Raw genomic sequence first — 24,042 nt, 5'->3', positions numbered from 1 at the left:
TTGATTTTCCCATGTCACAGAAACAGGCTCTGTGTTTTTCCTTATATGCATCCACAGCTGTGCCACCAATTTACTCACATGGACTCTACTAACCTATCAGAAGCTTCTTCAGCTCAGAATGGAATCATCTGGAGTTTTCTTATTAATTAACAATAAACTTAGTGTACATGTACTCCTAATTTTGATCAAAGTGATAAAAAAAATAGACAGCTCTGTCTCTCTTTATTCTGACATTTAACTAATTCAAAAGATGTTTCAATATTTATCTAAAACAAAATGTTTTCTCCATAAAGTGTATGTAAATATCTGGTTACAAATGTGAATATCCTGCTGTGTACTGAAATCCCTCTTGTTTTGCATAGAAATATACTGAACAACATACAAAGCATAATATATAAAATAACATTTACCTGAGTTTTTTCTTTGAAAGAAGCCTCTAATGTCCATTCTTATATTTCAGTACATAACTGAAACCGATTTAGTCGGGGAGGGTAAGAACTGAAAATATGAAATAAACACACGTAAGCTAAGACTCTCTAAAAAAAAATAGCATTTGTTCGGCTTTTCATTTCACCATTTGTTGATTCACTTGAACAGCAAGTAACGTAATATTGGTCAAGTGATCAGTTTGATATCAATCTTTCGTGATGCACCGTCATATTTACATTATTTGTACGGTACGAATGATTTGCTTTGGTACCTGGTCAAACTTAAGCTCTCCTTAGTATGGCTGGCTCCGTTTCTCCAACAGTGCACTCACAGGCAGCAGCTGCCCCGCCCCCTCGCTCAGTCGCTTAGTGCCTGAGCTCGGATCATACCAATATCAGGGGGGATTCACGCACAGCCGTAAATTCCCATAGTGTGCACTATGTGCTTCGAATATTGCTTGCACTTTTTGTTTTATACGGTTGTCAGCCAGGCATCTAACTATGAAAAAATTACACTCCAAAAGACCCCGGGCTTCTGACAAAAAGACCCAGGCTTAAGCCCAGTAAGCCACCCCCACGCTCCGCCCCTGCTCTCCACCATTTGACCTTAGAAGAGAAGAAGCTTCTCAGATGAGAGGTGACACATCTTCAAGCAACTTAAAGAGCAAGACTCAGGGAGGGCCAGCCAATACCTAGCTGCAATGTGTTTTCTGTAGTAAAATATTGTGGTCAGTGGTATCAGATGCTGAGCTGAGGTCCAACAGGACAAGCATTCCTGCCTTAACCATTTTGGCATCCTAACAAGATTTTAGGTCTTTAACCACTGCTCTACAGTGCACGCTGATATAACACCACGGACAGCTGACTGTGGAATATTTGGTATCAAGGAAATGTCTCAACGGGACTTTTTACAAAAGCTTCATCCTGTCATAGTACCACACTGGAGCTCACTCATCTCCTGAGGGCGAGCGATCCTTTCACAGATATTTGATTGGAACACTTGAATTCAGTAGCGGTTTTTGATATGGGCGACATGGGTGGTTGCCCAGGGCAGCATCGTGGTGGGGGGCGGCATCACGGGCATTGGCAAAAAAAAGTTGCTCGCACTCATGCTGTCCCGACATCATGCCAGCACATTTTGGGGATGGCATAGGCACCCATCGGTGTTCTTACGGCCATTTGCTGCAGGGTGCCCTCCGTTTGCGAGGTGCGCCTGCTGCTTGCGGCACAGGGAGGAAAGGGCGGGGCGGCGGGGGATTCTCTGGCTGGCTGGAGTGGCATCTAATAACCAACTCTCAAATTAAAACAAAATAAAAACAAACCAACAAACACGAAAACACCAGACATTATGATACAGACTTATAATCTGCACCGATGTTTTTTCGAAATTCTATATGCGAAAAGTGAGCGTGAGAGCCCTCGGTGCGCCTGCTTGCTGCTGAAGTCAAAGTAAACTTTATCCGGTCGTTAAGTGATGACGTGACGAATCCTACTTCCGGGTCTAAAGTAGTCTGCATTTAATATGGCTTTTGTGTTGTTAACATGTTTAATGTTTTGTATTTTCTTCTATTTAATCTCAAAAAGCTCCTAAAACAGTCAGTGATCACTGTTGACCTCACTCGGCTTTTATTACCGCTAATCATTTATTTAAGCTCAGTTTTTAAAACCTTAGGATGTAATCTACATTCTGGGAGCTGAGGAGAGCAGCTCTCAGACTAAGGTAAGAATGAGTCTGGTAGTACCAGTCACCGTCAGGCATCACGTCAGAGTAACGGACGTCTGTGGTCTATTTTTTAATGTAAAACGTTCTGTGTGTTCACAGCATTAAAACTACATTCAACATTTCATTTAAAAATTTAACAAGTCTCTTACATACAAATTGGATAAGGTCTAACATGGTCGTACACAACAGTTTCCTTTCAGCTGCTCTTGTTAGTGCATCAAAGGGATCTTTGTTCCACCATTTTGCTGCTTCAGTTGAATATGCTGTGAATCCCGTATAGTAGACTCTTGTGCTGTTGTACTCCATCATCAAGTTCTTATTTAAAAAAAGTTAATTAGTGTATATTCTGCATATATATTCCTAAGTATAATGTAGAACATGCTCTTACTTGGTCGTCTGAGAGAACTGAAATAAAAGGAAAGAAGTGTATTGATGTCAACAATCAATAAACTAGAGGAGGATCAGGATCAGAGAGGGGTGGACAGGACATAAGACACACTTTGAGAGAGAGAGACAGAGATGAATAATAACTAATGACTAAAATGGTCATTTGGGGTGATATAATACTACAAGGTCTTTAAGATAAGATAAGGCCTGAATGACTTTAAATTTGATTCTGGATTTAAAAGGTTAACAGTGTAGAGAAGATAATATGGGAGAAATATGCTCTCTCTCTCTCTGTCTCTCTTGTTCCCGTCAGTACTTTCTGATGTCATAAATAAATTATTCATTTTATGTTTAAATTATTTTGGATACTTAGGTTTTTACATGCTTGTTTTATCTGTAAATGTGTACATATGTACAACCCAGATTGTAACTGCAGTTCAAAATAACATCCACTCATTGCTAATTATAGACTTTGAGATGAACTAATTAGATGAACTCTGTAGTCTGATTTGTTCTTTGTGAGCTTCACTGTGTTTATCATGTCTCTCTCTGCTCTTTTTAGTGTTGCTTAGCTTGCTCATCCGTCATCTATTAATTTCCCATTGACTCTAGTGACTCTAGTTTTGTTTGATCAGAGAGAGTCACATAAAATAAAAATGTTGCTATATTATTTCTTTTCTTGTGTCTCAGTCTGCTAAACTCCATGTGTGAGGAGATGCACTCAGTAAAGCTAAGAGCAGAGAAGGAGAAACTAACATGAAAGACAACAGTAAAGATTCTCACTGCGAGCTGAAATACAAATAGTGTTTTTTATATTTTTCACTGTACGATCTTCATCATTTGTTATTTGTCATGGCCATTGGATCTGGGAGCTGTGACCATATTTCAGTGTCTCATCCTCTCTGTCTTCATGTTTACTTTCCTTGTGTCACATTCAGCTTGTCATCTGGTCACACTTATAGTGGCTTGCAAAAGTATTCGGCCCCCTTGAACTTTTCCACATTTTGTCACATTACAGCCACAAACATGAATCAATTTTATTGGAATTCCACGTGAAAGACCAACACAAAGTGGTGAACACGTGAGAAGTGAAACAAAAATCATACATGATTCCAAACATCTTTTACAAATAAATAACTGAAAAGTGGGGTGTGTGTAATTATTCAGCCCCCTGAGTCCATACTTTGTAGAACCACCTTTTGCTGCAATTACAGCTGCCAGTCTTTTAGGGCATGTCTCTACCAGCTTTGCACATCTAGAGAATGAAATCCTTGCCCATTCTTCTTTACAAAACAGCTCCAGCTCAGTCAGATTAGATGGACAGTGTTTGTGAACAACAGTTTTCAGATCTTGCCACAGATTCTTGATTGGATTTAGATCTGAACTTTGACTGGGCCATTCTAACACATGGATATGTTTTGTTTTAAACCGTTCCATTGTTGCCCTGGCTTTATGTTTAGAGTCATTGTCCTGCTGGAAGGTGAACCTCCGCCCCAGTCTCAAGTCTTTTGCAGACTCCAAGAGGTTTTCTTCCAAGATTGCCCTGTATTTGGCTCCATCCATCTTCCCATCAACTTTGACCAGCTTCCCTGTCCCTGCTGAAGAGAAGCATCCCCAGAGCATGATGCTGCCACCACCATATTTGACAGTGGGGATGGTGTGTTCAGAGTGATGTGCAGTGTTAGTTTTTCCGCCACACATAGCGTTTTGCATTTTGGCCACAAAGTTCCATTTTGGTCTCATCTGACCAGAGCACCTTCTTCCACATGTTTGCTGTGTCCCCCACATGGCTTGTGGCAAACTGCAAACGGGACTTCTTATGGTTTTCTGTTAACAATGGCTTTCTTCTTGCCACTCTTCCGTAAAGGCCAACTTTGTGCAGTGCACGACTAATAGTTGTCCTATGGACAGATTCCCCCACTTGAGCTGTAGATCTCTGCAGCTCGTCCAGAGTCACCATGGGCCTCTTGGCTGCATTTCTGATCAGCGTTCTCCTTGTTCAGCTTGTGAGTTTAGGTGGACGGCCTTGTCTTGGTAGGTTTACAGTTGTGCCATACTCCTTCCATTTCTGAATGATCGCTTGAACAGTGCTCCGTGGGATGTTCAAGGCTTGGGAAATCTTTTCTGTAGCCTAAGCCTGCTTTACATTTCTCAATAACTTTATCCCTGACCTGTCTGGTATGTTTTTGGACTTCATGGTGTTGTTATTCTCTTAGACAACCTCTGAGGCCGTCACAGAGCAGCTGTATTTGTACTGACATTAGATTACACACAGGTGCACTCTATTTAGTCATTAGCACTCATCAGGCAATGTCTATGGGCAACTGACTGCACTCAGACCAAAGGGGGCTGAATAATTACGCACACCCCACTTTGCAGTTATTTATTTGTAAAATCTGTTTGTAATTATGTATGATTTTTGTTCCACTTCTCACGTGTACACCACTTTGTGTTGGTCTTTCACGTGGAATTCCACTAAAATTGATTCATGTTTGTCGCTGTAATGTGACAAAATGTGGAAAAGTTCAAGGGGGCCGAATACTTTTGCAAGCCACTGTATTTAGCATCCTTACTGCCTGTGTCTGCTTCTTTGTAGCTATGTCCTGTTTATACATTGAAAGGCTTGTTTCCTCTATGCCATGTGTAGCTTTACTTACTTTCCTTGCTCTCACTGATTTGTTGTTTAGTTTACCACTTGTTTCCTTCTCATTTGTTATCCCTTGTATATATTGTCTCCAACTTCCCTTGTCGTCTTCTCTACTTATCTATGCCTCTAAGCTGTGTTCTCCATGTTTACTGACTTTGCATTTCCTGTGCGTCTGCAAATCTAGTTTACCATCTATAGAGCCTATCGTGACATTACTAGTAATGTTAGATTACTGCATCCCTATCCCAAATTACAAGTGAAGCAGATAAAAAGCTGTTGGATAAATTATTTTATGAAAATCAAATAGATCACCAAAAATAAGAGGAGTTAACACAGTTAAAACATGAAGAAATATAAAATGCCATAAAACCTTAACAATGTGAATAATATGGCACATACACTAAATCAATAACATAAAATAATTAGTAATAGCCGTAAAATTAAAGTTGGTATTCATGTAACTACTCCTTTATCGTTCACATTGAAATGGAAATGAATTCTGTGTTTACAAATGATCTGACGCAAGAGACGCACATAGGAAGATCTTGTAGCTCTGAAAGAAGCTGATCTATATCTCAACACCTGTAATTTAGTCAAATGACTGAATGGAGGGAGGGGCTGCCCTGCTCAAGCAAGAACAGACTTCATTTTACAGTCACAGAGCAGACTGTGCATTTTTGTGGTGTCAGAATTTATCAGCAGAATAACGTTCACAGGCCTCTCTGAGTTTCAGTCAGGTTTCAGAGCTCATCACAGCACAGAAACAGCTTTGGCCTCTGACAGTGAACTCATCTCTGTGCTTGTCCTGCTAGACCTCAGTGCAGCGCTCTTTACTGTTGACCATAATATCCTATTAGAGCGATTAGAGCATGCTGTAGGTATTACAATTATTGCGCTGCAGTGATTTGTATCATATCTATCTAATAGACTCCAATTTGTGCATGTAAATGGAGAGTCCTCTTCAACTAAGCTGTAGTGCCTCTTCACCTCACTGTACAATACCTTGTGCAATACTTTTTGTAAATAGTCAATGGTGCAACAGACCTCAATACTTGAAATGTGCAATTCACTTGTATTTTTATTTTTATTCCTATTTATTCTATTTATCCCCTTCGTATATTTTATTTATATTTGTCTCTGTATTTATATATGTGTGTGTGTGTGTGTGTGTGTGTGTGTGTGTGTGTGTGTGTGTGTGTGTGTGTGTGTGTGTGTGTGTGTGTGTGTGTGTGTGTGTGTATATAATATTCTGTAACTGTAACTTCTGTCGGTGCTGTGCTTTTTGGAAATCGAATTTCCCAGAGGAACCCACCCGAGGGATTAATAAAGTTCTATCTTATCTTATCTTATCTTATCTTATCTTACACACTGAGGTTAATTATGGTGTTCCACAGGGTCCAGTGCTAGGACCAATTCTGTTTACATTATACATGCTTCCCTTAGGCAGTATCATTAGAAGACAGCATACATTTTCACTGCTATGCAGATGACACCCAGCTCTATCTGTCCATGAAGCCAGATAACACACACCAATGAGTTAAACTGCAGGAATGTCTTAAAGACATAAAGACCTGGATGGCCGCTGACTTTCTGCTTCTTAATTCAGATAAAACTGAGGTCATTGTACTCTGCACTGAAAATCTTAGAAATATGGTATCTAACCAGATTCTTACTCTGGATGGCATTACCTTGGCCTCCAGTAACACTGTGAAGAACCCTGGTGTCATTTTTGACCAAGACATGTCCTTCAATACACATATTAAACAAATATGTAAGACTGCTTTCTTCCATTCATGCAACATCTCTAAAATTAGAAATATCCTGTCTCAGAGTGACGCTGAAAAACTAGTTCATGCATTTATTACTTCCAGGCTGGACTACTGTAATTCATTATTATCAGGATGTCCAAAAAACTCGCTGAAAAGCCTTCAGTTAATCCAAAATGCTGCAGCAAGAGTACTGACAGGGACTAGAAAGAGAGAGCATATTTCTCCTGTATTGGCTTCCCTTCATTGGCTTCCTGTTAAATCCAGAATTTAATTCAAAATCCTGCTCCTCACATACAAGGTCTTAAATAATCAGGCCCCATCTTATCTTAATGACCTTGTAGTACCATATCTCCCTATTAGAGCACTTTGCTCTCGCTCTGCAGGCTTAGTTGTTGTTCCTAGAGTATTTAAAAGTAGAATGGGAGGGAGAGCCTTCAGTTTTCAAGCCCCTCTTCTGTGGAACCAGCTTCCAGTTTGGATTCAGGAGACAGACACTATCTCTACTTTTAAGATTAAGCTTAAAACTTTCCTTTTTGCTAAAGCATATAGTTAGGGCTGGACCAGGTGACCCTGAATCCTCCCTTAGTTATGCTGCAATAGACGTAGGCTGCCGGGGATTCCCATGATTCATTGAGTTTTTCCTTTCCAGTCACCTTTCTCACTCACTGTGTGTTAACAGACCTCTCTGCATTGAATCATTCTTGTTATTAATCTCTTTCTCTCTTCTACAGCATGTCTTTATCCTGTTTTCCTTCTCTCACCCCAACCGGTCGCAGCAGATGGCCGCCCCTCCCTGAGCCTGGTTCTGCCGGAGGTTTCTTCCTGTTAAAAGGGAGTTTTTCCTTCCCACTGTCGCCAAAGTGCTTGTTCATAGGGGGTCATATGATTTCTGGGTTTTTCTCTGTATCTATTATTGTACGATCTACTGTACAATATAAAGTGCCTTGAGGCGACTGTTGTTGTGATTTGGCTCTATATAAATAAAATTGAATTGAAAAAAAAATAGTGGATAAAAGTAAATGTTTGGGTGATGGTCAGTCCAACATTTTCCATTTTCTGCTGAGTCAGCTGTCTCTCTGTGGACTGTAAGAGATCTGTTCATTTATGAGGTACAGGGGCGACTGGGTTTATTACAGGCTAGACTGTGTGTATAGGTATGTGTCTGTGTGAGTGTGTTGTTGTGTGTGAGTGTGTGTTGTATTTCCTGTCCTGCTAGTCTTCAGGGTAATTATTGGACAAACGTGTTTGTCATGATTCTTGCTCTGTGCACACACTTAGTGTTGCTTGTTCCTCTCTCAGACTGAAAAATGAGTGATCTGAAAAAGGACAAGGATCGACCAGGATCCTCATCCTTCACTGGATCCAGGCTTTTGTCTATGAAGCGTCGCATTTCCAGAGATGTTCCTCTGGCATTCAGTGGTGAGTCTAGCCCTTCAGACAAAAAGTAAGAGACTGTTTCTACTGGTAGTTGTGATGAGATGTTTGCATTTGGCATTAATGTCATGGTTACTGAGTTTTTAAAGATATCTTTGAACTGTTATTTTTCTAGCGTGGGATCGCTGTTGGGTTGCCAAGTTTTTAACTATCAAATAAGGGACGCTGGCATGCCAGAATCACAATGCACCAATTTTGCTCATTATACGAGATGTCTCAGCTAAAACAGGACAGTTTGCAACCGTAACTGTAAACAGCATACATCTTTAATAACTTTCTAAATATAAATCCACTAAATCTGCTTCGGTTGGCACTTGGTTGTCATTAACATGTGGGCCCTCGGGTCCGAGGTTATTACAGCCTCTCAACCTCTTTACGAAGCACATTTGTGAAAAAGACGCACACAAAGACACTCACACACAAAAACAACACAGTTGTTGATTTGTGTTGTGTTTATCTTCCCATATTTTTCTCTTCCAGGTGCTGTTTGGTTTTTGTATGTTTTTTCTTTCTTCCAAGGGCAGCAGTTGTTTCCCCATTGTGCTTTTCTACTTTTGCTCTATTCTTTTTTATTATATTATCTTTCTGATTTTTTTTCCTATAATTCTGGATATTTGACTATTATTTTTGGCAGAATTGCTAGTTAATTCAAAATCCTGGCATGGACCTATTGTTCTGTTGGAACAGCCAACTGTGTCCATGTTTCCAAGGTCAAGCTGACAAATTTAAATGTATCCCTCCGTCATTATTTCATTCACTTTATGCAATCTACAAATCTATCTCACTTGGCTCATGCGTATCCAGCCCAATTTTACTCTTTAAGTGTGTGTGTGTGGTGGGGGGGGGATGATTGATTGATTGATTGACTGATCTAAATTTGATTCTGAATTTAACAGAGAGGCAATGAAGAGAAACTAATAGGGGAGAAAAATGCTCCCTTTCTAGTCCCTGAGTACTCTCAGTGCAGCGTTTTGAAACATCTGAAGGCTTTCAGTGACCTGAACAGCCTAGTCTAGTGTAACAAATGCATGAACAAGCTTTTCAGCATTACTCTGAGACAGGATGTCTGAATGATATATCCTGGTCAAAAACGACTCTAAAATTCCTCACAGTGTTACTGGGGTTCACAGTAATGCAATCCACAAAATGGATCTAGTTAGATACCATATTGCAAACATTTTTAGGGGAGAGTACAATAAAATGTGTTTTAGCTGAATGTAGAAGCAGGAAATTTGAGACATTCCTGTAGTTTTACCAATTGCTATGTGTCATCTGGCTTCATGGATAGATAAACCAGGTATCCATACCTGTAAAACCTAAAGCGTGCTCTCATCTCTGTAATAAAATATTACAGTCAGCAGTATTGAACACTTCACTGAGGTCTAGCAGGACAAGCACAGAGATGAGTCCACTGCCAGAGGCCATAAGATCATTTGTAACCTTAACTAAAGCTGTTTCTGTGCTGTGATGCACTCTGAAACCCGACTGAAACCATTCCTCTGCAGATGATCTGTTAGCTGTTTGACAACTACTCTTTCAAGAATTTTTGAAATAAAAGGAAGGCTGGAGATTGACATATAATTAACTAAGACAGCAGGTTGTGGCTTTTTAACTGAAAGTGGAACTGTCAAGCATGATGTTATCACCACCATGCTCGACAGTTCCAACACGTTCTTACTCTCAAAGCGTAAAATTTTACACTAGGTGACAAATCTTCGGTATGTTACGCTTTCGGACACCCATATAAGCATACACATCCCTATATTATGAGGTCGGAAAAATTAAGAAACATGAGAAGCGTTTGGAATGAATCTACACATTTATTTTACTGTAATCGCTTTGGAAAACACTATCTAACACGGTTAAGGTGGTGGTTAAGGTTAGGGATAAGGTTAGGGTTAGGATTAGGGCTAGGGCTGGAATACACGTTGGAATGTGTATTACTGCCAAAACATCAATCTATTGGATTCCATCCACAACCCAGTGCACATCATGGGAACGCGAAGGTTACCTTTCACGTTCCTGAGGAATGCCTCGGGACGTGACAGATAAGGTAAGATAAGATAAGATAACCTTTATTAGTCCCACAGGTGGGAAATTTGTTTTGTTACAGCTGAAAGTAGAAAGTGCAAAGTTACATAGCAAAAATTAGAAAAACACTGGAATAGGATAAGAATAAGATACTTTGCACAACTGTACACAATAGAATAGAATAAAATAAAATGCTATATACAATAGAATAAAAACAAATACAAATGCTATATACAACTGAGTATAATATAACGTACCTGTAGCTGTCCACAGCCTCAATGTCCATGCCTTGAATGTTTAGTGGTTGCAGTGCAGGATGTTTGTGCCTGTGGAAGTCTACCACCAGTGTTGATCTGGAGGTAGTTCTGCTGGCACCAGTCCACAAAGTCATGGGTATGTTACGTGGTCGGAGTGAAAACGGCTCACAGTTAACACAGATTCACTTTTCACATTCACTCTGTTATCTCTTAAGCTCTTCACTCTCAGACTGCAGGCTTACTTGTTGTTCCTAGAGTATTTAAAAGTGGGAGTCAGAGCCTTCAGCTTTCAGGCCCCTCTTGAGCGGAACCAACTTCTAGTTTGGATTCAGGAGACAGACACCCTCTTAGGATTGGGCTTAAAATGTCAGTTTTTGGCCATGAACCATACCTTAGCTGCTCTGTGCTTCTAATGATAAAATTAGCTTCTTTTTTTAAGCACATTTTTTTCGCTGTGTTTATCCCCACTTTGCATTTAATCATTAGTAATTTTTGAACGCTGTGTCCTCTCCCATAGTTTCCATTTTGTCCTGTCTCTCTCTCTCCACTCTCCCTGTGCCATACTGAGCCTGGTTCTGCTGGACGTTTCTTCTTGTTTTTGTTTGTTTTGGGGGTTTTTTGGATTTTTTCCACCTGTCCCGTTCGGTTCTTTTGCCATCAGAGTTATTGTCTAAAGGCAAAGAAAGATGCCCAATGGATTTACTTTACCAAATGGGCCATCCCAGCCTTGCCGTATTGGTCTATTTCATCAGAATCAGAATCAGAATCACAACACTAGAGGCCAACTCCAAGCCCATAGCACAAGTCACCATCAAGTGCGCGATCTACCAAGGAGGTGCTCTGTCCCCACTGCTGTTCTGCATAGGCCTGAACCCCCTCAGTGAGATCATTAACAAGGCTGGCTACGGATACCGACTACGGAACGGAGCAGTTGTCAGCCACCTCCTGTACATGGATGACATCAAGCTGTATGCCAAGAGTGAACGAGACATCGATTCACTGATCCACACTACCAGGCTATACAGCAATGACATTGGAATGTCGTTCGGACTGGAGAAGTGTAGTCGGATGGTAACAAAGAGAGGGAAGGTAGTCAGAACTGAGGGGATTGAACTACCAGAAGGCAACATTGCAGACATAGAGGACAGTTACAAGTACCTGGGGATCCCACAGGCGAATGGGAACCATGAAGAGGCCGCTAGAAAAGCTGCAACCACCAAGTACCTGCAGAGGGTCAGGCAAGTCCTGAGGAGTCAGCTGAATGGTAAGAACAAGATCCGGGCCATCAACACGTACGCCCTGCCCGTGATCAGGTACCCTGCTGGGGTAATAGGCTGGCCAAAGGAGGAGATAGAAGCCACTGACATAAAGACAAGAAAGCTCCTTACCATGCATGGAGGGTTTCACCCCAAGTCCAGCACCCTGAGGCTGTACGCTAAGCGGAAGGAAGGGGGCCGGGGACTGGTGAGTGTCAGCACCACAGTCCAGGATGAGACAAGGAACATCCAAGAATACATTGGGAAGATGGCCCCAACTGACCGAGTGCTCAGTGAATACCTCAGGCAGCAGAAACCCAAGAAAGAGGAGGGAGACGAGGAACCATCATGGAAGGACAGGCCCCTGCACGGTATGTACCACCGGCAGATAGAGGAGGTGGCTGTTAGATTTGTATTGTTGATTGTCATTTATGCTTAGAAATATTTACTTATATATGCTTAGAGTTTTGTAATTAGTTGTAGATTGGTAGAGGTTTTGATCCTTGATAGTCTGCAAACTTTGTGTGTATTAGACAGCACTTTGGGAGCATGAGAGGTCATACCGTGTCTTATTATTTTATGGTAGGATTAACGTAGTTGCGTCTGTTCTAGTCTAAGTGCTCTTTGTTTAGATGAACTGCAGGACTTCCTCACCGTGTTATCTAGGATGAACCATCTAGGGTGAGGGGGAGGCTACCCTCTTCCTGACCAAGGATGTTTGACCCTTTGATCAGCAGTCCCCACACACACACACACACACACACACACACACACACACACACACACACACACACAGGCAAGGTACTCTTTGTTTGTATGTAGACGTCGTATGTTAATGAACCTATGCATATTCATGTAACCTCAATAAAAGGACAGTGTATGGGAGAACGGACGAGACCAACTGGAGTCAAGCGGTTGTCCGGTTCTCTCCCGTGCACGAGTAACATGAAGAACTTTGCCTATTTGTGTCTTGCTTAGCAGTGTAATTATATTGTCTTAACGTTCCAGCGAATAGGTTTATGCTACAAACCTATCAGTGGCTGATATCCAGAAATCCTACCAGTGGCTGGACAAAGCTGGACTGAAAGACAGCACAGAGGCACTAATCATGGCAGCACAAGAACAAGCTCTGAGCACAAGATCCATAGAGGCTGGGGTCTATCACACCAGGCAAGACCCCAGGTGCAGGCTGTGTAAAGATGCCCCAGAGACAATCCAGCACATAACAGCAGGGTGCAAGATGCTAGCAGGCAAGGCATACATGGAACGCCATAACCAAGTGGCCGGCATAGTGTACAGGAACATCTGTGCCGAGTATAACCTGGAAGTCCCGAGGCCAAAATGGGAGATGCCCCCAAGGGTGGTGGAGAATGACCGAGCTAAGATCCTGTGGGACTTCCAGATACAGACGGACAAAATGGTGGTGGCTAACCAACCAGACATAGTGGTGGTAGACAAACAGAAGAAGACGGCCGTAGTGATCGATGTAGCGGTTCCGAATGACAGCAATATCAGGAAGAAGGAACACGAGAAGCTGGAGAAAAACCAAGGGCTCAGAGAAGAGCTCGAGAGGATGTGGAGGGTGAAGGTAACGGTGGTCCCCGTGGTAATCGGAGCACTAGGTGCGGTGACTCCCAAGCTAGGCGAGTGGCTCCAGCAGATCCCGGGAATAACATCGGAGATCTCTGTCCAGAAGAGCGCAGTCCTGGGAACAGCTAAGATACTGCGCAGGACCCTCAAGCTCCCAGGCCTCTGGTAGAGGACCCGAGCTTGAAGGATAAACCGCCCGCAGGGGCGTGCTGGGTGTTTTTTTAATATATATACACATAAGTCACTCATTAATAAATAGCTGGAAAAGAAACATGTGTAGTTGTAGCAGTAACCAGTGTGTTAAGTGGATGCGTTGTACAGGGAGATGGCCACAGGCAGGAAAGATTTCCTGTGTCGTTCAGTGGTGCTTTTCGGTAATCTCAGTCTCTCACTGAACGTGCTCCTGTGACTGACCAGCATGTCATGGAGTGGGTGGGAGGTGTTATCCAACATTGTCTTTATCTTGGACAGCATCCGCCTCTCCGACACCACCTTGAGGGAGTCCAGCTCCATCCCCACAACATTACTGGCCTTACGGATTAGTTTATTGAGTCTGTTGGCATCTCCTACCCTCAGCCTGCACCCCCAGCATGCAACAGCATTGCTGCTAACTTATTACCCAGGAGGGTCGGCCTGATGGTATTGAAAGCACTAGAAAAGTCAAAAAACATGACCCTCACAGTGCTCACCGGCTGGTCCAGATGGGTGTAGACACGATTGATCAGGTAGATGATGGCGTCCTCAGTTCCGAGACGAGGCTGATAAGCGAACTGAAGGGGATCCAGATGTGGTCTTACTATGGGTCGCAGCTGGTCCAGGATGAGCCTTTCCAGGGTCTTCATGATGTGGGAGGTCAGTGCCACGGGCCTGTAATCCTGGGGGCCACTGGGACGTGGCGTCTTTGGTACAGGGACGAGGCATGATGTCTTTCACATCACTGGTACCCTCTGCAGACTCAGACTCAGCATAAACAGTTTATGAAAGACTGCACACAGCTGGGGGGCACAGGTCTTGAGGACGAGGGGACTCACTCCGTCTGGTCCAGCAGACTTGCCTGAGTGAAGTCTCCTCATTTGCATCTCAACCTGGTATTAAGTGAAGGTGATGGGTGGGAGAGGGGTGTCAGGAATCTCACAGGAGGCAACAGCGCCATGTGAAGAGAGAGGCTGGCACAGTGGTGTGGCTCTGGATTCCAGGCAGACTACAGGTGAGGTTGTGGGGGTGTGAGCAGACACTGTGGTGTCGAATCTATTGAAAAACAGATTCAACTCGTTAGCTCTATTCTCACCTCCCTCAGCTCCCCTGCTGTTGGTTGGCCTGAATCCAGTGATGGTCTTCATGCCCCTCCACACCTCTCTCATGCTGTTCTGCTGGAGTTTCCACTACAGCTTCCTCCTGTAATTGTCCTTAGCCTCTGTGATCTTGTCCTTTAGTAACACCTGGACCTTCCTCACCTCCTCTTTATTGCCCCCTCTGAAAGCCCTTTTCTTGTTGTTGAGGAGGGCTTTGATGTCCTTAGTCACCCGCGGCTTGTTATTTGGGTAACAATGAACAGTCTGAGCTGGAACAATGGAGTCGGTGCAGAAAGTTATGTAGTCTGTGATACACTCAGTAAGTCCATTGATGTCCTCGGCGTGAGGCTCACAGAGTGTTTCCCAGTTGGTCACCTCGAAACAGCCCTGTAGTTCTGCTAAGGCCTCCTCTGACCACCTCCTAACAGTCCTCGTGGTCACAGGTTCCCTCCTCACAATTGGCACATAGCGGGGGGTGAGGTGAATCAGGTTATGATCTGACAGTAAGTGGGGGGAGGGAGGAGGAGCTGTATGCATCCTTGATATTAGCATACAGTAGGTCTAGAATTTCTTCTCCCCTGGTGGGACAGTCCACATATTGTCTGAATGTTGGTAGTGTATTGTCCAGTGATACATGGTTGAAGTCACCCGAGATCACAATAAAGGCACTCGGGTGCTGAGTCTGTAACCGGGCTACGGCAGAGTGAATGGTGTCACATGCAGCTTTGGGGTTAGCAGAGGGAGGAACATAAACAGCCACCAAGATGACGTGAAAGAATTCCCAAGCATATAAACAAGCATATATAATAATATAATAAACAACATCATCGAGATGATCTATGTGAATATAACAGTAAATACTAAATATTGAATATTATTGTGCGTGTAAGATCAACAGTGTATAGTGTGCTTTGAGGTAGGAGCCAAAAAGGGTGTAGTTTGTGTGTGTGAGCACCCGTGTGTACACCTGTGAGCGTGAGCGCGCTTGTATTTAAAAGGTTACTTCATGTAATGATCTGCTAGAGGGTGTGGGAAGCCATAGCCCCATCCTCCAGGGCATGAAGCAGGTATGGAGGGGATCCAGGCTTCAGACATCCAGAGGCCCTGAGAGCACAAGAGACCAAGGAAGACCAACGGAGGGGCGACCATGCCACTATCCCGGAAAGAGCTGAGGAGAGCCCCAGATGAGGGGTCACTCAGTAGCCGCAGAGCAGAAGCCGGGGGGTTGCAGTGACGTGCCCGTGAGCTCCACCGGCAGCCAGCCGTGCCAGACTGACTGAGCCCCAGGCCAAGAGGCCGAGGGCACCACACCCCCGAAGGGGCCCGAGCAAGCCCCAGGCTCCAGGCCCCTACAAGCAACCACCAGTTGTGAGCCGGTACGTACCTGGACTCCCATCCCCGGACACAAAGAACCACCAATGCACCAATGTTTGAGGGCGTCTGCCACTGGCAGGGGGAGTGGTGGGGGGGAGATAGGCCTCAATACCTTGGAGGGCCTGAGATGTCCCTAGAGAGGTGGCGTCTGATACCCGACCTGACATATAGACACAAACAAACAGGCACACACAGATACAAACATCCATTCCCACCCTCATGCTCTCATGGCCAGAGGGGCCGATGGCGCGATATGGCAGCCTCGCTTCTTACAGTCTGCCCCAGGGCAGCTGTGACTACAACTGTAGCTTGCCTCCACCAGTGTGTGAATGTGAGAGTGAATGAATAGTGGAATTGTACAGCGCTTTGAGGGCCCCGAAAAGCGCTATATAAATGCAATCCATTATTATTATTAGAGCTGAGGAGAGCCCCAGATGAGGGGTCACTCAGTAGCCGCAGAGCAGAAGCCGGGGGGTTGCAGTGACGTGCCCGTGAGCTCCACCGGCAGCCAGCTGTGCCAGACTGACTGAGCCCCAGGCCAAGAGGCCGAGGGCACCACACCCCCGAAGGGGCCCGAGCAAGCCCCAGGCTCCAGGCCCCTACAAGCAACCACCAGTTGTGAGCCGGTACGTACCTGGACTCCCATCCCCGGACACAAAGAACCACCAATGCACCAATGTTTGAGGGCGTCTGCCACTGGCAGGGGGAGTGGTGGGGGGGAGATAGGCCTCAATACCTTGGAGGGCCTGAGATGTCCCTAGTGATTGTGGTGGAGCGGGAAGAGGGAGGCAGCTGGAGATGGGGAGGGAAGGAAGGAAGGGGCAAGTGGCCCCTCCCTGGGGCCAGCTCCCCCGCTGACCCCAGTAGGCACCCGCATACTCTGCAACCCACCAGGGCAAACCCCTCTACCATGATAAGGTGGTGGAGCGGTTTGTGTGTCCCAGGGATCCCAGGGGCTATGTTGTCTGGGGGCTTTTGCCCCCTGGAAGGGTCTCCCATGGCAAATTGGTCCTGGGTGAGGGACCAGACAAAGAGCGATTCAGAAGACCCTTATGAAAACAATATCGAGGGAACAGTTTACCCTGCCCGGGATAGGGTTACCGGGGCCCCGCCCTGGAGCCAGGCCCGGGGAGGGTGCCCGAGGGTGAGCGTCTGGTCCATGGGGCCCGGCCGGGCACAGCCTGAAGAGGAGACATGGGCCCATCCTCCCGCAGGCCCACCACCCGCAGGAGGCGCCATAGGGGTCGGGTGCATTGTGTGTCGGGTGGCGGCCAGGAGCGGAGGCCCTGGCGGACTGACCCCCGGCTGCCAAGACTGGCAATAGGAACATGGAATGTCACCTCTCTGGTGGGGAAGGAGCCTGAGTTAGTGCGTGAGGTTGAAAGGTACCGGCTAGATATAGTCGGGCTCACCTCTACGCATGGCTTCGGCTCTGGAACCAGTCTCCTGGAGAGGGGCTGGACTCTGTCTCAGTCTGGAGTTGCCCCTGGTGAGAGGCGGCGGGCTGGGGTGGGTATTCTAATATCCCCTCAGCTTGCTGCCAGTACGTTGGGGTTTTTCCCGGTGGACGAGAGGGTTTGTTCCCTGCGCCTTAGGGTCGGGGAACGGGTCCTGACTGTCATCTGCGCTTATGCGCCGAGTGGCAGTTCGGAGTACCCAGCCTTCTTAGAGTCCCTTGGGGGGGGGGGGGTGCTGGAAGGTGCTCCACCTGGAGACTCTGTTGTCCTGCTGGGAGACTTCAATGCTCACGTGGGTAACGACAGCGAGACCTGGAGGGGCGTGATTGGGAGGAACGGCCTCCCTGATCTGAACCCGAGTGGTGTTTTGTTATTGGACTTCTGTGCTAATCACAGTTTGGCCATAACGAACACCCTGTTCGAACATAAGAGTGTCCATAAGTGCACGTGGCACCAGGACGCTCTAGGTCGTAGGTCGATGATCGATTTTGTAATCGTATCAGCAGACCTGCGACCATATGTTCTGGACACTCGGGTAAAGAGAGGGGCTGAGCTGTCAACTGATCACCACCTGGTGGTGAGTTGGATCAGGTGGCGGGGGAGGACGCTGGACAGACCTGGTGCACCTAAACGCGTAGTGAGGGTGTGCTGGGAACGTCTAGCAGAGGCCCCAGTTCGCGAGATCTTCAACGCACACTTCCAGCAGAGCTTCAACAGCATTCCGAGGGAGACTGGGGACATTGAGTCCGAATGGACCATGTTCAGCGTCTCCATTGCCGAAGCTGCAGCATTGAGCTGCGACCGCAAGGTGGTTTGTGCCTGCCGTGGTGGTAATCCCCGAACCAAATGGTGGACACCAGAGGTGAAGGGAGCCACCAGGCTGAAGGAGTCCTATCGAGCTTGGTTAGCCTGTGGGACTCCGGAGGCAGCCGACAGGTATCGACAGGCCAAGCGGAATGCGGCTCGGGCAGTGGCTGAAGCAAAAACTCGGGTGTGGGAGGAGTTCGGAGAGGCCATGGAAAAAGACTTTCGGACTGCCTCGAAGAGATTCTGGCAAACCGTCAGGCGTCTCAGGAGGGGAAAGCGGTGCTCTACCTGCACTGTGTATAGTGCTGGCGGAGCGCTGCTGACGTCGACTGAGAAAATTGTCAGGCGGTGGAAGGAATACTTCAAGGACCTCCTTAATCCCACTGACACGTCTTCCGAGGAGGAAGCAGAGTCTTGGGATGACTCCGCCAATTTCCGGGGGTGAGGTCACTGAGGCAGTTAAACAACTCCTTGGTGGCAGAGCCCCTGGTGTTGATGAGGTCCGCCCCGAGTTCCTGAAGGCTCTGGACATTGTAGGGTTGTCCTGGTTGACACGCCTCTGCAATGTTGCGTGGAGATCAGGGGCAGTACCTGTGGACTGGCAGACCGGGGTGGTGGTCCCCATCTTTAAGAAGGGGGACCGGAGGGTGTGTTCCAACTACAGGGGGATCACACTCCACAGCCTCCCTGGGAAAGTCTATGCCAGAGTGCTGGAAAGGAGAGTTCGTCCGCTAGTCGAACCTCGGATACAGGAGGAACAATGCGGTTTTCGTCCTGGTCGCGGAACACTGGACCAGCTCTTTAGCCTCTCCAGGATACTTGAGGGTGCATGGGAGTTTGCCCAACCAGTCTACATGTGTTTTGTGGACTTAGAGAAGGCATTTGACCGTGTCCCTCGGGGTGTCCTGTGGGAGGTGTTGTGGGAGTATGGGGTGTCTGGCCCATTGCTACGGGCCATTCGATCCCTATACAACCGTTGCAAGAGCTTGGTTCGCATTGCCGGCAATAAGTCGGACTCGTTCCCGGTGGGTGATGGGCTCCGCCAGGGCTGCCCTTTGTCTCCGGTTCTGTTCATAATTTTTATGGACAGGATTTCTAGGCGCAGCCAAGTGGCGGAGGGCTTTCGCTTTGGTGGCCTCAGAATCTCATCTCTGATTTTTGCGGATGATGTGGTTCTGTTGGCTTCATCGGGTGAGGGCCTCCAGCTCGCACTAGAACAGTTCGCAGCCGAGTGTGAAGCAGCGGGAATGAGGATCAGCACCTCCAAATCTGAGGCCATGGTTCTGAGCCGGGAAAGGGTGGAGTGCCCACTCCGGGTCGGTGATGAGTTCCTGCCCCAAGTGGAGGAGTTCAAGTATCTCGGGGTCTTGTTCGCGAGTGATGGGAGAAGGGAGCCGGAGATCGACAGACTGATTGGGGCTGCAGCTGCAGTAATGCAGACACTGCACCGGTCCGTCGTGGTGAAGAGGGAGCTGAGTGTAAAAGCGAAGCTCTCAATTTACCGGTCGATCTACGTCCCTACCCTCACCTATGGCCACGAGCTGTGGGTAGTGACTGAAAGAACGAGATCGCGGATACAAGCGGCAGAAATGAGCTTCCTCCGAAGGGTGGCTGGCCTCTCCCTTAGAGATAGGGTGAGAAGTTCGGCCATCCGGGAGGGGCTCAGAGTAGAGCAGCTGCTGCTCCACATCGAAAGGAGCCAGCTGAGGTGGTTCGGGCATCTGACAAGGATGCCCCCTGGGCGCCTCCTGGGTGAGGTGTTCCAGGCATGTCCCACCGGGAGGAGGCCCCGGGGCAGACCCAGGACACGCTGGAGAGATTATATCTCTCGGCTGGCCTGGGAACGCCTTGGTGTTCCCCTGGATAAGCTGGAGGAGGTGGCTGGGGAGAGGGAGGTCTGGGCCTCTTTGCTTAGGCTGCTGCCCCCGCGGCCCGGTCTTGGATAAAGTGGATGAAGATGGATGGATGGATCGATAATGAAAGAGGTTCCAAAACCAAATTTGTGTAAAGTTGCAAATAGAAATTTCCAGTTAACTCTGTCAAACACTTTTTCTGCATCTAAAGAAAATATTGTAGTTTCGATGTTTTTACTGTATGAGTAGTCTATCAAATTAAGTAATCTACGTGTATTTGTTGATGAGTGCCTAGCTTTTATGAAACAAGTTTGGTCAGGATGAATTAAGAGGGGGTTATTTTCTCTAATCTCTTTGAGAGAGTTTTGCAGATTATTTCAAGTTGTTTTTTCTTTATTTATTTTTAGTTGGTTCACTAGAAATTGACTGGATTTAATACCATGTTCATAATTTTGTAAGCGTAGACTTTGTACTAAGAATTTTGTTTTTTTATTAATTATCTCATTAAATTCTAGTTTTGTTTTGCGTACCAACCTAGATTTTAGAGAAGGTTATGACTCTCACTCCATGACGGTGTAAAATTTGGTTCTCAGGGGACAGTAAACCAGTTCATGGCAGGCAGGAATATCCTTTAATTTTCTCTCATCTGAGGATGACAGTTCAGGTCTTCTTCCAAACCATGGAAAAATAGTGACATATCCAAATAACTTGTACCTATGTACAATTGTTTGAAGTGATGATTTAATTAGAAATGGTTCTAAAAAACTTACCAACCTGTGTACAATTCTACAAATCTACAATTCTTTGTCTGAATTCCTTGGACATCAGTGGACCCAGAACCGGAGCTGAACTCCAGACTACCGGTAAGAGCAGCAGTGTATAAAGTAAGACTTAACATATATCTGCTGATGGTCTCATTTCTGAAAAATGGACTTCTTATTGTGATATTTGTTTTCTTTCACTATATTTTGTTAGGCTGGGTCTCAATGCATACACACAAATCACAAAAAAAAAACCATGATTTATCAATATTTTTGTACCGGAATTTGTTTGCACTTCCCTCTGACCACTCCCTACATCAGTTGTAATGCTGTCTTTACCTGATGTCCTTGCTTGTGACCCCTTTATTTATATAAACTATAAGAACAAAACGCACCCAGTCATATGTCGACAATATACATTTAACACTACACTCTTTTTTTCCACTGCATTGAGCTTCTCACATGGGATTGATAGATTAGGGTTTGTGGTTCTTACCCTTCTTTTTTCTTCTTTTTCTTGTATTGTGTTAGTCTGTTGTTTCTGAGCAACTCTGATGTACTAACAAACGCACAGTGGTAAGAACAAAAGAGGCCAGTAATCATGTTTCATGAATCTGGCATGCTGATTTTGCATGGGAACACTTTATTTTTTTGAAGGGTAAGAATACAAATGCAAATGTGTAAATTGTGCATGCAAATATTAGTTAATGAGGCCAATGATTATTGTTTCATTTAGCAGATGCTGTCCTGCAGGAGGTATTAGATGAACATAAGATCAGTCTGAGGAGGAGACGTGAACGTGTGACTGAAGGAACTGATGAAACAGGAAGTAGAACCCTCCTCAACAGGATCTACACTGAGCTCTACATCACAGAGGGACAGAGTGAAGAGGTTCATACCCAACATGAGGTGAGGCAGCTGGAGACAGCTTCCAAGATCCTTTATGACACTCCAATCAGGTGCCAGGACATCTTTAAAGCCTTACCTGAACAACAGAGACCCATCAGAGTGGTTCTGACGAATGGCGTTGCTGGTGTTGGAAAGACTTTCTTAGTACAGAAGTTCGCTCTGGACTGGGCCAAAGGTTTGGAGAACCAAGACATCAGTGTGGTGATTCTGCTTTCATTCAGGGAGCTGAACCTGATCAGAGATGAGCAGTACAGTCTTCTGGAGCTGCTCCATGTTTTCCATCCAGCATTGCAGAAGGTCAAAGCAGAGAAGCTCGCTGTCTGTAAACTTTTGCTCATCTTTGACGGCCTGGATGAAAGCAGACTTTCATTGGATTTCACCAACAGGAAGCTCATGTCTGATATCACACAGAAGTCATCAGTTATTGGGCTGCTGACAAACCTCTTCAAGAGGAATCTGCTTCCCTCCGCTCTCATCTGGATAACTTCCCGACCTGCAGCATCCAATCAGATCCCTCCCATATATGTTGACAGGGTAACAGAAGTACAAGGCTTCACTGACGCCCAGAAGGAGGAGTACTTCAGGAGGAGATTCAGTGATGAAGAGCTGTCCAGCGGAATCATCTCACATATGAGGGCATCCAGGAGCGTCCACATCATGTGTAGAATCCCAGTCTTCTGCTGGATCACTGCTACAGTTCTGGAGCACATGACCACAGAGCAGAGAGGAGAGCTGCCCAAGACCCTGACTGACATGTACTCACACTTCCTGCTGGTTCAGACAAAGAGGAAGAAGAACAAGTACCTCGAGGGACATGAGACGAGTCCACAGGAGCTGATGCAGGCTGACAGGGAAGTTCTCCTGAAGTTGGGGAGGCTGGCCTTTGAACATCTGGAGAAAGGAAACATCCTGTTCTACCAAGAAGACCTGGAACTGTGCGGTCTGGATGTCACAGAGACCTTAGTGTACTCAGGTGTTTGTACAGAGATCGTCAAAAGAGAGTGTGTGATCTTCCAGAAACCGGTCTACTCCTTTGTTCATCTGAGCATTCAGGAGTTTCTGGCTGCTGTCTACATGTTCCACTGTCACACTGAAAGGAAGACACAGGTGGTGGAGGACTTCCTGATAAATATTTTTCCTCATTTATTCGGTGATGATTATGATGATGATGACATGAAAAGCTCCTCTTTGGATGTGTTTCTCTGGAGAATCATGGAAAAATCCCTCCAAAGTAAAAATGGCCACCTTGACCTCTTTGTTCGTTTCCTTCATGGCCTCTCTCTGGAGTCCACCCAGACACTGCTACGAGGCCTCTTGGGTCAGACAGAGAACAAACCAGAAATCATCCAGAGAGTCATCAAGAACCTCAAAAAAATGAATAGTTATGAAATCTCTCCTGACAGGAGCATAAACATTTTCCACTGTCTGATGGAGATGAATGACCTCTCAGTGCATCAGGAGATCCAAGAGTACCTGAAGTCAGAAAACAGATCAAAGCAGAAACTCTCTGAGATCCACTGCTCAGGCCTGGCCTACATGCTGGAGATGTCCGAAGGGGTTCTGGATGAGTTGGACCTTGGGAAATACAACACATCACCCGAGGGACAGCGGAGATTGATTCTAGCTGTGAGGAATTGCAGAAAGTTTCGGTGAGCCCAGATGTGATAATAATTGTGCTTATGCTTATCCTCCCAATGCTCTCTTTTAAAGCTTCCTTCCAGTTGGACATCACCTCACCTAGGAGGCATTCAACAGTCATTTTAATCAGATGCTGAACCACCTAAATTGGATTTTTAATGTGCAGGAGCAGCAGGTTATTTACAGTTGTCTCAAGGCACTTTACATTTTAAGGTCAAGACACTAAAATAATACAGAGAAAGCCCTAATTAGCAGACAACCCCCTATGAGCAAGGATTTGGCAACATTAGGAAGGAAAAACACCCTTGGAACAGGAAAAAAAACTTTTGTAGAACCAGATTCAGGATTTATCATGAATGTTTTTAGATATTAAAAGTCCACATCCACATATTTAATTGTTATCATATTTAATCAGGTTCAGATCTGATA

The 24,042-nt window shown here is 45.6% G+C and overlaps 1 protein-coding gene across 1 annotated transcript; it reads left to right on the top strand.

The window, feature by feature from the left end:
- The first annotated feature begins 8,220 nt into the window (after positions 1–8,220).
- On the top strand, positions 8,221–23,628 carry LOC146649605 (protein NLRC3-like). Its single transcript, XM_085387528.1, has 2 exons — positions 8,221–8,373; positions 21,806–23,628. The coding sequence occupies exons 1-2, from the start codon at positions 8,262–8,264 to the stop codon at positions 23,626–23,628; spliced, it is 1,935 nt and encodes a 644-aa protein (XP_085243654.1). The 5' UTR covers positions 8,221–8,261.
- Positions 23,629–24,042: the final 414 nt, after the last annotated feature.

Source organism: Rhamphochromis longiceps, linkage group LG17 (genome assembly GCF_057381845.1).
Source record: "Rhamphochromis longiceps isolate RC_006_pf linkage group LG17, R_longiceps_female_GT1.1, whole genome shotgun sequence".
In the NCBI taxonomy this organism is placed as follows: Eukaryota; Metazoa; Chordata; class Actinopteri; order Cichliformes; family Cichlidae; genus Rhamphochromis; species Rhamphochromis longiceps.
This window is presented reverse-complemented; position numbering and strand designations above follow the sequence as displayed.